The 17,699-nt window shown below is 41.1% G+C and overlaps 2 protein-coding genes across 3 annotated transcripts; one reads left to right on the top strand and one right to left on the bottom strand.

Annotated features, from left to right (window-relative positions):
- Positions 1-400: 400 nt before the first annotated feature.
- On the top strand, positions 401-4,102 carry serpinh1b (serpin peptidase inhibitor, clade H (heat shock protein 47), member 1b). Of its 2 annotated transcripts, XM_034701678.1 has the most exons (8): positions 412-526; positions 869-900; positions 1,634-1,783; positions 1,912-2,104; positions 2,234-2,504; positions 2,593-2,691; positions 2,786-3,018; positions 3,129-4,102. In XM_034701678.1, exons 3-8 carry the CDS (start codon positions 1,665-1,667, stop codon positions 3,429-3,431), a joined length of 1,218 nt encoding a protein of 405 aa, XP_034557569.1. In that variant the 5' UTR covers positions 412-526; positions 869-900; positions 1,634-1,664; the 3' UTR covers positions 3,432-4,102. The 2 variants fall into 2 exon arrangements, with proteins under 2 accessions (XP_034557568.1, XP_034557569.1); XM_034701677.1 differs by lacking the exon at positions 869-900 and having other exon boundaries at positions 401-526.
- Positions 4,103-5,891: 1,789 nt separating this feature from the next.
- gucy2f (guanylate cyclase 2F, retinal) lies at positions 5,892-16,042 on the bottom strand. The gene is given in 19 exon segments (XM_034701676.1): positions 5,892-6,551; positions 7,239-7,324; positions 7,421-7,515; positions 7,599-7,697; positions 8,550-8,724; positions 9,048-9,240; positions 9,444-9,607; positions 9,715-9,863; positions 10,038-10,076; positions 10,079-10,186; positions 10,425-10,581; positions 10,694-10,870; positions 10,995-11,075; positions 11,474-11,599; positions 11,756-11,852; positions 13,241-13,325; positions 13,435-13,789; positions 14,378-14,679; positions 15,301-16,042. Coding segments are annotated over 19 exon segments (3,312 nt in total). The 3' UTR covers positions 5,892-6,469.
- Between the last annotated feature and the right edge of the window lie 1,657 nt (positions 16,043-17,699).

The following is a 17,699-nucleotide window of genomic DNA, read 5'->3' as shown; positions in this document are numbered from 1 at the left end:
ACAACATTTACTGATGTCTTGCATGATGTGATCACACAAAAGTGATCAAATTTTCATCCACTTTAAAAACATCATTAACTTGCAGCAAATAATTTGCACAAGATCAGTAGTTGGTGATAATATGCATGTAATCTTTAGCTTAAGCATGTGATGAAATAAGTGTTAGATGTTGAGTCAGTGTGCAGCATTAGGTTCTTGTAGCTGGGCGGTACACACAAGCAGAGACTGAAAAAGAATCAGGTTTCTGTCTGCAGCCACTGGAGGGAGAGATTCAATGCTGATCTCAGACCAATACTGAGGTATTTACATCAGCCGACCCCCCTCTCTCTGCAGCCTGTAGTTGCAAGGGGGACGTCCCAGCTCCCAACTTCCTATGGGATCACAGACACCTTCATTTGAATATCCCATTCCCACTTCCAGAAAGTTCTCTCAGGACTGCTATATAGAGCAGGCAAGTGTAGTACAGTTACACTCTTCCTTCTGCAGGACTCAACCCAGAAAAGAGAGAAAGAGACATATGTGCCAGGTAAGAATTAGATAAATAACTGCCTATGTTCTCCCAAAGAATGCAGGGAGTGAATGAGCTACTTTGATTTGATTGTTTAAAGTTGCAGTGCAGCATTTTTGGATTTTATGAGTTTTAGATCTCTACTTCCTCTCTGACTGTTTGACCTGCATAAATGATTACTAAGTCACAAAAGAATATTTCTTTAGAAAAGCTTTACGTTTTCCCTCAACTGAAGAATGTTAATACTTGCGTTTTTTTTTCTTTACACTGCTTTACTCTCAAAGTCTGTCTCCACAAGAGCCTGTGTAATGTTTACTGCCTGCTCTATGGAGATTATTACATACACCTCTTGTCTTTCAGAATGAAAATGGCAGACATGAAAACAACTAAAGGTATCCGAATGTGATGCGAAGTCCTTTCTGTTGTATCACAAATGTACAATACTGGGATGCAAACAGAATGGTGGAGAGGCAAAAGAAACATGTTAAGAGCTGCCACTTCAGCTGGTTGATTACGCCCTGATGCATTTGGTCCTTTGTTTGAACAAGTGATGACATGAGTTATATAAAACCTGTAGGCACACACTCATTTTTATGACAGAAATGGAACGGTCTGCACGTCTGCAGTGAAATACTGTGATTGTTGATAGTTAAGCTAAATGAAATGTCATGAAATTGATCAACAGTTCATAGAATTAACATCAACTTAAGAAAAGAGGGTGATCATATTTCAGTCTTAACACAGTTCTCAGCTTCACTCTAAGTGGACAGCAGCTGCAGCAGGCCTCAGACGGTGCTGACGTGGCGAGGAACATGTCTGCTTCAGACTGGAGGCTTTCTCTAGCTTCTATGTGGGCTGGGCCAACCCTGGCCTTCAACGAGCAGCTTCACATCCCAGCCAGAGAAAATGGCTGGCTGGGGCTGGCTCTAACATCTTCTCCCTGAGATATCACTCTGTTTAAGTGTAGCAGATACTAAAGAAACATCTTCTTTCACAAACTTACTTTGATGAGACTTCCGCCCTCCACCTGAAGCAAAAAACATGTCAGTTTTACTTGATTCAGTGTTAGTGATTCCGGCTAAGAGAGGCTAAGCCTTGCTTTTTTCTTTTGTTTACTTTTCACAGACTGCTACAGCTGCTTTTGGAGACTGACAGGATGTGGATGACTCATGTTGTTGCTTTTTGTCTGCTGGTCCTCGTGGCCTTTGCAGAGGACAAGAAGCTGAGCAGCCATGCAACCACGCTGGCTGGTAAAAGCGTCGATCTGGCCTTCAGGTCTGAAATACACTCTATACAACTGTGATCATTAACATATGACCTAGGCACACTGATCTATTGTTAAGCATTTGTGTAACTTATTTCTGTCAGAAGCAGAAGCATATAATCTTCTGTTTTTTATTCAGCCTGTACCACAGCATGGCAAAGGAGAAGGACACAGAGAACATCCTCATCTCTCCTGTGGTGGTGGCCTCCTCTCTGGGGATGGTGGCTCTTGGAGGCAAAGCTGCTACTGCCTCTCAGGTCAAAACTGTACTCAGTGCTGACAAACTGAAGGATGAGCATCTGCATGCAGGCCTGTCTGAGCTGCTTTCTGAGGTAAGAGTGACAGAATTAATTAAAATGTGATATTATCATGTGAGTGATTTCCCTCACTGCCTCTTTCTACTTTTACATCACAAGATAGATCTCGCTCCTTGAACACCTTTGTATTCTGCTTCTTTATAGGTGAGTGACGCAAAGACACGCAACACAACCTGGAAGATCAACAACCGCCTCTACGGCCCCAGCTCCGTCTCCTTTGCTGATGATTTTGTCAAAACCAGCAAGAAGCACTACAACTATGACCACTCCAAAATAAACTTCAGGGACAAGAAGAGCGCTGTGAACTCCATCAACGAGTGGGCAGCCAAGTCGACAGGTGGCAAGCTGCCAGAGATCACGAAGGATGTGCCGAACGCAGATGGAGCCATGATTGTGAACGCTATGTTCTTCAAACGTGAGTTTAAAAAGAAAGCACAGTTATGTTCTTATCATACATGAGACACACACAGACTCTCATAGACTCCTCTTTGTTTGATCCACAGCGCACTGGGATGAGAAGTTCCATGATGCAATGGTGGACCAACGTAGTTTCCTGGTTACTCATTCATTCACTGTTGCCGTTCCCATGATGCATCGCACAGGTAAGTTCCTCCATCATCTCTGCTTCTTGTGAGATTTTTTTCTTCAAAAAAGAAAAAAGAAAGATCAAACATCTGATTTGTGTGCTCTGTGCAGGTCTGTACGACTTCCATGAGGACACAGTGAACCAAATCTTTGCTCTGAACATGCCTCTTGGCCAGAAGCAGGCCTCTATGATTCTTATCATGCCCTACCACATGGAGCCCCTGGAGCGCCTGGAGAAACTCTTGACCAAGGCGCAGGTGGACACCTGGCTCAGCAAGATGCAGAACAGGGCTGTCGCTATTTCCCTCCCAAAAATCTCAGTTGAAGTCAGCCACAACTTGCAGGTAAATCAATGCAATTCTAGTGAGCAATTGATATGAAGTTAAAGTTAAATTAAAGTCATCAACAAAATTTAGAAACAGCCTTTTAATTTGAGTAATTATGTCTTTTCTAGAAACATCTGGCTGACCTTGGCCTGACTGAGGCTGTGGACAAAGCCAAAGCTGACCTCTCCAACATCTCAGGGAAGAAAGACCTCTACCTCTCGAACGTGTTCCATGCATCAGCCCTCGAGTTGGACGTGGAGGGAAACCCATTCGACACCGGCATATTTGGCTCTGACAAGCTCAGGAACCCCAAACTTTTCTACTTAGATCACCCCTTCATTTTCCTGGTCAGGGACAACAAGACCAAGTCTATCATGTACATCGGCAGAGTAGTTAAACCTAAAGGAGACAAGATACGTGATGAGCTATAATGTTAATGTCATTAATTGTGGTGGGTCGTTATAGTTTTGAAATGATGGCAGGAAACTGTGTCCATTTGTGTGTGTTTAAGTCTGACTGATACCTCTTGAGTAAATTCAAACAATCTAACTTTTTGAACTTCTTTTTAACACAAAACCTTCCCAGAGATCAATTCTGCATCAAAGTGGAGGCTCAGCCTTAAAACCCCAATGCATAGTCCATGGTTTCTATAATAGATATAAGCCTTATCTGAGATTTCACTCATTCAAACAGCAGTTGGCACCGCCGACACCATGCTTATATTAAGTGTGATCTCTCTTTCTTTACATCTTTGTTTTGCCACTATTGGTTCGGCTAGGCTCCACTTGTGTCTTCTCACATTATCTTTAACGTTTAAAGAAAAAAAAAAAGATCTTCGCACAAGCATTTATACTCAATCCTTACGCCCTCCTTCCTCTTTACAACCTCAGATGTGGATTTTGCCTCCAGTCCGCACTGAATCTTTCCTCTGTGCGAGCTGAGCCTGCAGAGAGAAGGTGGCAAAATGTGCTCTCCTTTCTTTATTGTACTTGCCAACCATACTGTGTCATGTTGTTACTGTAGGTGTTTTTCCACAAAGAAGTGGTTGGAAATGTGCTGTTCTGTAATAACGTGTTGACTTTTCAATAAAAAAGAAACAGATTACGTGGGTTTTTCTATTTTCTCGCCAAACGCAGTGCCCACAGCGAAACGTGAGCCTGTTATAGAGTCGACATCTCAAAGCAGAAGGATAACAATCTTTCCAGTCGGCTGGAGGTCACACAATCCTCCCAGGTCTGGAATGTAGAGATCAAACAATGAGCACCCTTTCCTTCTGTCTCTAGTCTGTCAGAGTCTGCTATCCAGGGAATGTTGGATATTTCCCTCCACCACCACACACCTCTATGATACAGACTGTAGGAACTTTGATAGGACAATTAAAGTGGTAAAAGTAGTAAGCAGTGTAAAACTGGAATGCAGGGTGCGCATGGAGAATGGGACACTCAGACTACTTCAGCACAGCACATAGAAAGTTGCAAAACAACTAGAGAGAGTTTAAGTCACAAGTTTAAAAATGCATAATCATGATAATTTTCTTTATATAAAAAAATGCAGTAACCATGTTAAATTCCTCTGTTAGCCAATCCCTTTGGAAGAGAGGAAAGCTTTATTATTTTCTGTGTAAGAGCTGTAGCGCCACCCTCTGGCTGCAAAGAGGAAAGGGACTGATGATTCCCCTGAAGAAAGGTTTCACATTGAAGGTATTACAAAGTACAGATTTCATTACAAACTAATATGATAATTACATTCACTTTATAACTTGCAATGCAATGTTAAAACAAAATAAAAATAAAAACATATAAGTTCTACATCATGCATGTTATTGACTGAATGCTGTTATTTTTAACCCCAAGCATAAAAAAAGCTGCTGCTAAAGTCAGTGTTTAAATGTTGAGATGTAGGGGATTGTTTTTAAATACCTTAAATGAGAGGTTAATTCATCGTTGGGGTTTATGTTTAAAACAACATTGTCACCATAACACCTCTATCAAAAAAGGACAAATAATGTTAATCTTGTATTAAATTATTTTGTGCGTTATCTCAGAAATTCACTCTAACATTTAAAAAACATTATGGTGTAAAAGTTGCTTTGTATTTTTGACTCAAACGCTTGCAGTGAAAACCTGATGTCATCAGGTGTGCTGCTCAGCTTCACATGATATCATAGCATGCTCTCTCTTTCTGTGTTTTAAATGAAGCTACTGTGATGGAAGACAAATTTCAGACTGTCACATAATGATGTCATATTAATCAATCAGCTCCATATCAGCAGTCTTATCAACAAACACTAGATGGTGCTCTCTAGCTTTTAATACAAACTATGCATCCGTAAACTCCACTTCTGGGAGCAAGGGCGTCTTCCATTGTACCTTTGTTGAACATTAATAAAGGGCAGGATCAAGCTGAAACCCTTCCAGATAACAGAGCAGAATATTTTGCTTTTCTGAACTTAGAGGACACATTTTTTTTACGTTACAACATGAAAAAAAGTGTATTTATTTTAATAGATTTTTGGTTGGTGTCTTAAATAAAGTTGTTATGGAATCTGACAGAAATTAAACAACATGTGAAATTGCTAAAATGTTGAAAAGGGGCCATCAAAGATTATTTATCTTGTAAACGTGTCCCCAATTTGTTTTTTAATTTCCATTTCAGGATTAATTTTGAAGAGAAACAATCACAGAGATTTGTTTTTGTTCTATTAAAGGTTTAGAAGAATCGGTACCGGTAAATCTACTTTCAACAGATTTCTTGACCGAGTGTTTAAGTGTTCATACATCAACGTGGAGTAGTGAAAACGGCGATAACAGTTAAACATTTCCGTTTCTTTATTTGCCTTGTTATTGCTTTCACCCTGTCGTTTCAACATAAAAAGTGACACCCTAAAAAGCGATTTTTGGAGGGCTTTAATGAACTTGATTTACTTCCCGTTATCTTTGTGCAGGAAGTGCAAATTTTTTTCTTGATATTAATCTACAACAGCAGCCTTTGCATTTACTTTAGTGCACATAACAGATAAAATTCAGCCAAAGCGAAGTAACAGCCTCAGCCACAGGTTCCGTTTTGAAATAGGCATTTTGGGTGTTCGGTCTTCTGATGGGCCGTCCTCCTGTTGCCCTGAAATAGGTGACCACTCAGTGGCCGGTTAGTGCAGAGAGTAGTGAGTGCAGCCCTCATTCAGGAGCCGTGCAGCTTCCCTGTGCTACTGGCAGCAGGTACATAGGCAGGTAATGTGCCAACCTTCATTACATTAACACTGTCATGTTCTGCTGTGCTGGCTGCAGGCAGATTAGCTGGTCGATGGACAATCCTCTTAAACAAGTCTGCATTAAGCACAGCAAGAGGCTGGGGGGTGCTCTGCATTGTCTGCCTGCCCCTCCCAGCTCTCTGTCTCTTTCTTCCTCTGGATAAGTCCTCCTCTCTTGTGCTCCTCTGGCTCTGCTTCTTGCATGTCATTCTTTCTTCTCATTCAAATGTTTTTGTCCACCTGCCTGTTGGCCCTGCGAAAAATGGTCCTGATCTCCTGTGTCACCATCTCCTGCCAGTTTGTCCTGGCAAAATATAAAGAATGAATTACTGATGAATAATGTCATTGTTTTCAAGCAAAGCTTTTGGATTCCAAAGCCACAAAAATACAATACTGCATTCCACACAGAGTACAAAATCATATCAAAGACAGCCAAAAACACAGTCAAATAAATGAGTTAATTATGAAAATGTCCCAGCCAGCAGCAATAAAAGCGAATGAGCTAAACAAAGAGGGCTTTTCCCAATCTCCTTAAGATGTAGAAGGTGATAAGATCAGGAGATTAATGAGACTTATAGATCACAGAGCAATCAATAAGACTCAGTAACCAGTGAGACAAAACAGTGCACGTGCAGACTCAGAGGTTGCATTATAGAACTCACAGCCACAGTAACTTCTCCACAATATACAACAGCAGCTGGCATGCAAGACTCTACCTCCTGTGTTTGGACTAAGACGGTCAAGCCTTTTTTTCAGCTTTTTTTCTTCTGTACGCAGCTATATCTTCAGGGTTCAGCCCGTGATTGTCTTCCCTGAAGCAACATTCAGAGAGTTGCAATTTGTGTGAGCCAGAAGTATATCAATGGCAGGAGACAGTAACATGAAGATAACATGAACGAAATGTGACACTCCTAAAATCTTTTTTGAATTCACTGCTGATCAAACAAATATTGAATGATTCAGACAAACTGAAGAGAATTAATAAGCTTACCCTGGTTTGATCTCTGGCGGTTTTGGCAAAGGTTTTGTGAAGTTTGTTTTTCCCACAAGCCAGTATGTCTCTTCAACACCTTTGCCCTGAAAAAAAGACAAAACATGGATGATAGAGCATCTCATATGAAATCAGTCAATAACCGAAAACAGTGGTTACATGGTTGTCGAATGATATGTTACCTTCAGTTCTGTCTTGCCTCTAATGTCTATTTTGTAGCCCTCATTAAGAGAATGGAGGATTTTCACAGTGGTCATATTCACATGGATTCTATAAGCTGAGGGAGATGAAGATTTTAGACCGAAACTAAACATGAAATGACAGAGCTTGAAATGGTTTGTATGTGTACAAAATACTTACGCAGCCCAGTGGATTCCATGCGTGAGGCAGTGTTGACAGTGTCTCCAAAAAGGCAGTACCGCGGCATCGTCAGACCCACCACACCAGCAACACAAGGTCCTGATAATGACATGTTTTCTTTTTTTAGATAAATCCAACTGAATGGATTGAGACTTATAACACTTCACTTGGTAGCTGTGACTTGATTTGCTGTTGTTTTTTTAGCCTTTTTTATTTCTTCTGGCAAAATGCACTGTATTCTTCTTTGCCTAAGTCTATATCCCAGCAGGCATCAGTACTGTCCAACATAGCAAAATGCAAGAACTTATTATTACAATCTCAAGATGTGAACGCTCTAGGTCAGCCCTATGTAAGGGTAATGACAACTCAATGCAGACAGTTTTCAGGATTTTTTCAAATTTCACAAAAATCCTGCACACTGTCCAACAAAAAAAATCTATTTGCAACATTTCGGTCCTAGACCTTCATCAGGCAAACAGTTTGCAGAGACAGCCAGAACAACTTAAAAAAAAAGGTATGGCTATCAGTCTGCACCTATCAGCATCAGGTGTGTGTAAATAACAACTAAAACACAAGTAATCATGCAATAAATTGTAAATTGATCAATTAAAATAAACTAAAACAGAAGTTTGATTCAGATGCCGAGTGGTTAGGGTTGAGCAAGGGTTTGGGAGAGGTGATGAATTGCGAGTATGCCCAAAGGTTAGGTTTAGGGACTAAGTCCACGGACAAATACTAAAGGTTAGGGTTAGAGATAAAGTCCACTGACAAATATTAAGGGTTCGGATTAGGCAAAAAAGTCAGAGTGGTTAGGGTTAGGGTAAGGGTTGGTAGAGGGGATAAATTGAAGTACAAAGTTGAAACCTGATAACTTGTTTTCACTTAAGAACACAGAGTCAAAAAGAGCTCTGCACAGGTTCAGAAGATAAACATCATGTTATGGAGACTCACCTGAGTGGATTCCTATCCGTATCCTGACAGGTACGTCTGGCATGTGCCGCATACGGAAAGTTCCCACTGAGCTGAGGATATTCAGAGACATGTTGGCGATCTCAGCAGCATGCTTGTTGCCGTTCCTCTTTGGCAGACCTGATGCCACCATGTATGCATCACCAATAGTCTCCACCTAGACAAAGTCAACATATGCATTTAGTTATGAGGACTTCAGTGCATGTCTATATGTCATGTATGACTAGACACATTTTGTTATGTAACGTTAAACCTCGGGATATCGGGAGGTATGGTTTTCTTCAACTAAAGAAATCATCCATGATAATTAAACCTGTCGCTTTGGTGTCTCAAAAACAACAAAACATTCACACAAAACATCTGATATATATTTAGAAAGATACATATCTGTCACTTTTGTTCGAACTCAAATGAGAATCTTGAGCCACGGTTTCAAAACCCACTGGTGGTTTATAAGAAATAGTGAGCATGCTCTCTGACCTTGTATACGTCATGGTTACTGAGCACGGCATCGAACAGAGTGTAGAGATCGTTGAGAAGGTCGACCACCTCGATGGGATCGCTGAGCGAGGAGATGGTGGTGAAACCTACAATGTCACTGAAGTAGATCGTGACCTGGTCAAAGTATTCTGGCTCCACTGTGGCACCAGTCTTTAGGGCCTCTGCTACAGAACTGAAGACAGAGGAGCAGAGAGGTCATGAGAAGAACATTCTCAGCCACCTTTTTAATAATGTGTCTAAATTCACTGTGCGGATGGAATTATTTCAAATAGAGGGTTACAAAAGACAGATACTTAAGTTTCAGTTGCATTTTTGTTCAAAAATTTGATGTTTATTGCCTGTTGGTATGTTTGCGCACGTTGTGTGGAAACTCACGGTGGGAGCATCTCTGACAGAAGCTTCTCTGTTCTCTGTTTCTCCACCTCCAGCTCTTCTGTTCTCTCTCTGATCAGGTCCTCCAGGTTGGAGCTGTACTGCTCCAGCATCCTCAGCATAGAGTCAATAATGTTTGTCTTTTTACCCTTGTTGATTATCTTGAACTAATAATACAAAAATAGAGAAACATATTAAAACATATCTTGACTGTTCTTATCTGTGGTTTATTTTGGGTTTAATTACTTCAAGACAATAACTTCCAGTAACTTACCCTGTCAAATATCTCATCAAACGTTGGTCTACGTTCTGGTAGTTCACTCCAGCACTGCTTCATCAGCTGGATACACTCCAGAGGAGCCTGGTCTGGGGCCACAGTGGGGCGGCACATTGGAGGAGGCTTCTTCACCTTGCGGATAATTTCTGGTGAGGAAACGGGAGATGTCAATCAAATTTGACTGGGATATGCTATCCTGCAGAAGTGAACATTTGAATTTCACTTCATTTTTGAAAACTACATCTCAGCAACAAACATTTCGCCTGTAATTTAGTCTCTTTATTTCTGTCTATGTCTCCTCCTCCCCGGTGGATACACACCCTCAGGTGGAAGACCCAGCATGCAGTATGGTGGGCCCTGACCACCACCTCTTGTAGGATGATGGAAAAGCTGTACACATCTCCCTTGTATGTGCCTTTGCGGGCGTTAACGTGATCTCTTAAGAACTCGGGAGCGGTCCAAAACAGATCTGAGAGAAAAGAAGAGAAGATTTCAGATTAAACTGGGGGATGACATTTGGCACTAGCAAATGTAAAGAATCAATGCCTTTATGCATGCAGCTAAAGGTTTTATATACACCCATTTCAAAGAGCTAAGATAAATAGATGGATTCAAACCCTGGTTTGTTCTTTCTCCAAAATGCTGAGTGATGTAAACAGTTGTTCAAATATAGCAGTGAGACACATGTTAACCAAAGCAGAAGGTACCTTGAGGTGAATGTTCTTCTATTGAAGCTTTCTGAGACTCCAGCAGCTCATTGAAGCCGTAGTCAGTAATCTTGAGGACAAATCGCCCATCTACCACACAGTTACCAGATTTTAGTCTGCCATGGGGGAAATCTCTGTGATGAAGGTATTTCATACCCTGGGAGTACAATATGTCACAATGCAGTTAATATCACAGAACTACGAACAAAAAGACAGGACAACAAGGATAAAAGTAAGGCCCAGTGATTCAGCAGCTCTTAAATGTTTACCTTGATGAGGTCAAGTAAAAGTGAGGACTTGAACATCCAGTCTAATTTAACATCCTCGTTTTTTAGTAGGTCTGTCAGACTGCCCCGGGAGCAGTGCTCCGTCACCACTGCAAACATGGCACAGTCTACGAAGAAGCCCAGAAATGGATTCACGTTCTCATTTCTCAGGTCTTTCATCTAAGATGTAAAAGAAGTTCATGGAATGATGAAGGCGATTCATTTAAACCGAGAAAATCACAAAACTGAAAGTCCATTTAATGTTTAGCTTTTAATTGTGATTAACTCAAAAACATTCCTCCACCTTTGTGAAAATCTTTGTTGTGCTTTGCTTCACTTCTTTGAAATCTCCTTCTTTGAACTTCTTCAGCCACACCCAGTCACCCTGGAAGAAAAGCCGAGTTGTAACAGCTGGAAAAAAAACTGCTTATTGAGTTCACATTTTTACTTTAAAATTAAACAATAACCATTTTACTTCTGCCTGTTCATCCACTCGCAAATACAGTTTTGTTTACTGGGTAAAATGACATGAATGATGGCTCTGTGTTCTTTTTTCTTAAAAAAAGAAAAAGTAATTGAAGTCATTTTGAAATGGACTTCATCGCTTTAGACTATAGCAGAAATATACATATTGTCAATTAAATGGATTCTACCCTAACCAAAGGTTCGACCCAACCCACAAAAATAGAATATTAAACACATCCATTCAAATGTAATTAGAAAATATTGTAAATACAGAAAGGCAGCAGGAACAAGTGTCACAACGTTTTCACTCTTACTTACCTCAAACACAGCTACATTTGTGGTCTCATGGGTTGCCATTTGCATGCTGTTGACAGAGTGTGAGTTGTCTACAGATTTTTCCTCCAGTGCACTCTTGGACTCACTGAGATCCTCTAAGGTGATTTTCTGCAACAACAAGAATATGTTTTATCAAAATTAGTTAGATCCTGAATATTTATAAATCAAAAGTGCATTTTTTTCTCAGTTTTATAGCTTACAAAAGTTATATGTCCGTGAAATGTAGAAAAAATGGACTCACTGGAATATGGTGTCACTGCTTACCTTTTTGCTAAGCTGAGGATTGATAAAAGTGAGATCCTCTAAACTCAGGAGGATCCGGTTGGGACCTTTCACCAGCTGGATTTGTTGCAGTCGCCTTCTGCAAATGACATTTTTTGAAAAAAAGATAAGAATGCTGAACCAATGGGAGTGAGGGTCTTTAAATCAACTCAGGGATCATCTTTGAGTGAGAGCTTCTCCTTCTATGAGAGTTTCCTGTGAGCATATGTTGGTCAGATTGGAAGATATGAGATAAGGGTCAGGATCAAGCCTGTGTTCATTTGAGTCACTTTGAGCCATAGGTCAAAGAAATCAGTGGTTGGTTTGAACTTTACTTTAAGACGGGTTTTTCTAGCATTTTTATTGCTCACAACAAACACTACATAATCCTAGCCAGTCAACTCTCAGAAGTCAGAGTGTAGATGATGTGTACATTTCTGAGAAAGAATTTAGAAAATGATCATTAAATCAGGGGTAGGAGCACATTTAGTCTGACACCACTTTTCTCTGTTACAGGGTACCACTACACTTTCCCAAAAGTCTGAGTTCCCTTGTTTCATGGGTTCCCATGGATCTTTGTAGACTGCCTGAGTCTGTGAACATACTTGACTCCCATTGCTACACCTATTGATATCAGTCATATTTTTATGACCATTGTTATGATCCTTAATGTTAGCTTCAAAGCTGCCTGAGTCTTGCTGTCCTAATTAACATTACCGGTCTTTATAGGGTAGACTTAATTTTATGTTTGTTAATTGCAAAAATAGACCTAAATAGGACTTTAGTGTTACAATCATTATTATCACTCTTTTCATTTCTAAGCTGTTTGTGCTCTTATGACACTATTTTTTTCGGATGTCAAAGGCTGGCTCATGGAATACATGTCTGTGAAGGTTCTCAGTCATGGTAAACCCATATTGGGCTTTTTTAATGAACATTACAACAAAGAGTACAGTCTGCTCTGTGTGTAAAGTGTCTGGAGATAGCTTTAGTTATGAGTTAGTGCTATACAAATAAAAATTGATTGAGTGATTGAGTGATTGACTGACTGACGGCCAATGACATGCTATAAAACAGAGCCAACAGGCTTTGTCATTTAGTTTTGGTGTCGGGAGAATATCAATTTTAACCTTGTCTTAAGACGTTGATGTAATTGTGAAAAACACCACACAATATGCCAACACCTGTTTTTAAATCAACATTTTGCTACTTTTTTTAATCCCAGGTCTTCATTTCTCATTTGTTTTGTTATGACTCTCTTTTCTTAAGAGATAATTTCTTCTCTGCCTCATGTTTTGAAGGCTATTTTACAAAATGTCTTGTTTCCCACAAAAACACTTATTATTTTGCACATCAGCTCTTCAGTATGTCAGTGCATATTTTTTCATACAAAAAGACTCTAAATGTTGGATGAAAGATGGAACGAAAGGATAGATTAAAAACTGAATTTTAAGATTGATGGTATCTGTTTGCATTTAAAGGCTGTACCTGATATAAAAGCTTATAGCGAGCCCTCCTAGAGCCAGCACAAAGATGACTGCAAATACCACTATGATGTACGTGACCTCCACACCTGAGGATGACAATGACAGCAGGTGACTTTTTGGAGAAAGGATGCATGAATAAATGAAAAGACTTGAGGAAACACATTCATATGTACCCATCCCCCTACAGTCCCCTACCTCCTGTGCAGACAGCAGTCTTGTCAAACCAGCAGCTGGAATCAGACGGAGGAGGAGATCCTCCTGGAAAATGAATAGACCTCCCAGCAAAGCGAAGCACTCCATATGATAGATCCACCATGTAGGTCTGGTACAGCTGCCCCCCTGTGATGTCAGCGTCCAAGATGACAAAATTGGTCTTCAGTTCCCCAGCATTATCCACCTGGATCTTCTGATTAAAGCCAGTGAAGCTTATGTTCTTTGTGAAGTAGGCCAGATTTGAGCCTGACAGCCACACACTTGCTCTTCTGGCATTGTGGATGGACTTAGCCAGCATGTAAATGCTGTTATAGATGGTCCCAAATAGTGGATGTACCTGCAAAGGGCACAAGAAAAGGCAAAATAATAATGAAATGATGAAACATCGTCTACACCCAATTTACACATGCACACATGAATGAATAACATTTATATAACCTTATATATCAAAATATAAATCTTATTAACTTACTTCTTTCAGGGCTCAAAAAAATGTATGCCCAAAGTCAACATTTAAAGCACTCACAAAAGGGGATGGAGCTAAGAATGCCTAGAAAGCTCCTGCTATCCTGTTGCAACACAGCTTAAATAGTGGATTTTAACATAAGTCCTGCCAATGTTAAGACTAATAGCCAACAGGGTTTTGGGGTGGCCCATCAGATAACAGTGAGGGCCATGGCCACCCCTGGCCACTCCCTAGATCACCCAAGGAGAATCGGTACGAGTGCATTTAGAAGCTCAATGTATCCTCTGACTCTAGATACCTGTTGGCTTTTCTGTACTCACACTGACATATCTGATTGTCTTCCTCAGCTCTTCCTACACTTGACTCCTCACTTTATATTTAGTGTGGATAAATTTAAGTCGAGTTTGAAGTGAAACTTTTGATGTTCCTAATTTTTGTGACATGCTAAGATTTCCTTACCTCTTCTGCCTGCACAGCTACATTCAGCTCCTCACTCCTCTTGGCAGCGGTGAAGGCCTGGTTGAAGGAAAAGGGCTCAGAGGCTACAGTGATGGTGAGCACAGCATCATAGGCCTCCCTCAGCCTGCTGTTGTTTTGCAGAGGGAAGTAGGAGATGTTGTTGTATGGTACACTGTACTGGAGGGTGTCGTAGGGCACAAACACATACTTCCCTGAAGTCAGGCCCATTTCCTGCGCTTTGAGAAGAAAAGAAGCCTGCTGCTCTCCTCCGACCAGGATGGAGTGCATGCACATGATAATGACTGAAACAAAGAGTGAGAAAAAAGTAGGAATGATACAACTTGAACTAGAAAGAAGGATTTACTGTGTCAATGATAGACAGCTGTAAAAAAGGAGAGTAGGAAAAAGTTGTGTGATGTTCCTCTTAAAGTTTATAACAAACCATTGTGATTGAAAGTGGGTTAAGGGCACTTAAGTACAGTGCAGATCAGAGGAAGGTTACTTCTGAAGATACAAATATATGACATTGTCATCTGTCATGTCTTTTTATAAATCTTCCTGAATGTCTAAAGAAGACAAGACATTTGGTGCACATCACTATCATCTTTAAATCCAGCCAGGGACCTTTGGGGTGCATCACCTCTTTGCTGTCAGCTCTGTAGTAAAGGTAGCCAAACATGCTAGATTAACGCACTTTTTGTTGAGAGAAAATGTTGATGCTGTCCCCAAAAAAAGCTAAGTTTGGTGATGAATTCCTAAAGTTTTGTACTGATAAACCTTCTCCAGGGGATATGGAATCTGCAAGTCCATGTTAATATCTGTTCTCTTTATATCACAGGTGCTAGTCTTCTTTTTTTAATTTCCTCTGGTATCTTCAGCAAAGATATCAACATGAGTTCAGCGCCATGCATTTGCATACTCACCCCTGATCTCTCCTGCAGCCTGGATCCTCCTCAGAGTGCTCTCGACCTCTGTCTCGTTTATTCCGATAGGTGTAACCATTCCTACCGGGAGCCCTTTATTCCTCAGGGCTGAAGCGACTCTCCCAGCTGTATCTATCCAAATGTCCTCATTAGATGAGACCACCACAACATTGGCCCACCTGAAGTGTTTCAACACAATGAACAACACCTCAGAGGGAAACGGCACTGTCCTTGCAAAGGTCGGGTATCCTATGACACGGTCCAGCTCGTAATTAACGCAGCCATATGAGAAGATGGCCTTCTCCCAGTTCTTGGCCAGTAGAGAAGCTGCAACACAGTATCCTGGGTTAGTGGGACCCACATACGCATCCGCCATCTTCTCATAATAGATGAACGCATTGAGGGCTTGTGAGGTCTCGCAAGGTTCATGAAGGATGATGTAGTCCATTTTCAGGCCCAGATCCAGATTTAGGTCTCCGTTTATCCTGTTAACAGCGAGCTTGGCGGCCGCAGCTGGCAGAGCTCTGTAGTAAACAGGATCGCAGTTCCAAGGTCCAAGCACCCCCACTTTGAATATCAAACAGCGGACGCAACAAGGGAACGTCAATACTCCGAGGAGGATCCATAACAGAAAGTTATAAAAAGGAAGTGTCGTTAAAGTTGGTCTGCTTTTAATAATGGGCACACACGGATGGTTGGACTCCCATAGGCCCCCTCTAAAATTTAGAGGAATATCTTGCATTTTTCCTCAAAAAATTCCAAGGTAGGGAATCTTTGCGCTCACCACTAACTATAAGTCAGACTGAAGACACCTGCAAAACGGGGACAGATAGAGGTCTTGGTCATGTCTATCTTTTTGCATTGATAACAGTGGGTCAGAAATGTCTGAATTTAAGTAAAACTACTTACCACTTATTTGAGGCCATTTACAAAGCTACAAAGTATGGTAAGACAATCCTACAGGTGTCCTCTCGGATCTGCTCCTGCGTCTCCGGTCTCCATGTAAACCGTCTCCTAACATTCCCCAAACCTTACCCATTCACCCCAACGATCCACGCTGTCAATCCGGAAAAGACACAGCAAGTCATGATGTTTGGATTATGGGCTGAGGGTGACGAGCAGAGCTCTGGTTATGTGTCTGTCACGTTTGGAGACAACTTCAGCACCCTGGAGAGCTACTTGTGTCCCGCCTCTGAAGGCTCCTGTGCGTTTCCACAAACACCTCCGTTTGCAGCCAGCACATGAGAGGAAGGGCGCCCTTTTGGCTTCTTTCTTTTATATATAGGTTAAATCTTTGAGGAAAAACAATCACAATCAATTCTCCAGACTGAGTCAAAAAGGTTATGGTCCCAAGGAGAGCGATATTCTCTTAAAAAATAGACGCGTCATACATGTGAGAGAGCTTTGGATGTTTTATTACTATAGGAGACCGTGTCAGCTTCAGGTCCATTCAGTCAAATCCCTCCAAAGTGACCCTGGGCCGAAACGTAGGTGTTACTCTCTAATCCATTTTCAGTGAGGCACAATATAAGAGGATTGACAACAGGCCTAAGGCCTACATTAAAGAGACACGTTGTCAAGCAGACTGGAGAGCCCTATCAGTAATCACACCCCTGTAGGATACAGAGATTATATAAGACATATGTGAAAATACAGACGTAGATATTTAGCAAACAAACATGTTCTGTGTGCAAAGCAGGGTCACTTGTCTTACCATGGAGACACATTAGTCATATTGCGCAAAGACACCTGAACCATGTTTTAATTGGTCTAATGTGCCTGCAGTACAGCAGGTACCACAGATTAAATGAATTTGAACCCTGGTGGAGAAGTGTAATTAAAGATAACGAAGGGCTCTCCCTGTGGGTCCCCTGAGTTCTGCTGCGTTTTTCCTGCGTCAGTCTTTTCAGCTCTTTATTCTAAAGACTCTCTGGTGATGCAGCCTGCCTGGCAAATGAGACCCTGAACAGCTGGTTGCCACAACATCAACCAGGGCATGACATGCAAGTATGGGCTGCATGGATGATTTGACAGAAGATACCATGCAGAAAAGGTGATTTGTGATCAAGCTGGCAGCTGCAATACATTAAAATCAGTTATAATTTATATAAAAGCATTATTCACCTGCCAGAATTTTTGCAGGATCTATCAGATGATCAACACACAGAGATGAAAACTTAAACCAACATCAGACTGCAGCTACTTGCTGTGCAAAGTGTGTGAGTGTGTGTATATGTGTTTGTGTAAGAAAAAGAGGCCCATCCACTCTTCTTCTTCTATGTGACTGTTCAGTTTGCCTGTCTGTTTCTGCATGGCTGTGTGTATGTGTGATATCACCTCCATTGACCGTTAACCCACATAAGCTGATGAGCCTCTTAAACCTTGACACCGCTGCCTTG

The sequence above is a fragment of the Notolabrus celidotus genome, chromosome 14 (assembly GCF_009762535.1).
Source record: "Notolabrus celidotus isolate fNotCel1 chromosome 14, fNotCel1.pri, whole genome shotgun sequence".
Classification (NCBI taxonomy): domain Eukaryota; kingdom Metazoa; phylum Chordata; class Actinopteri; order Labriformes; family Labridae; genus Notolabrus; species Notolabrus celidotus.
The sequence above is the reverse complement of the archived record's forward strand: the minus strand, read 5'-3'. Positions and strand labels throughout refer to the sequence as shown.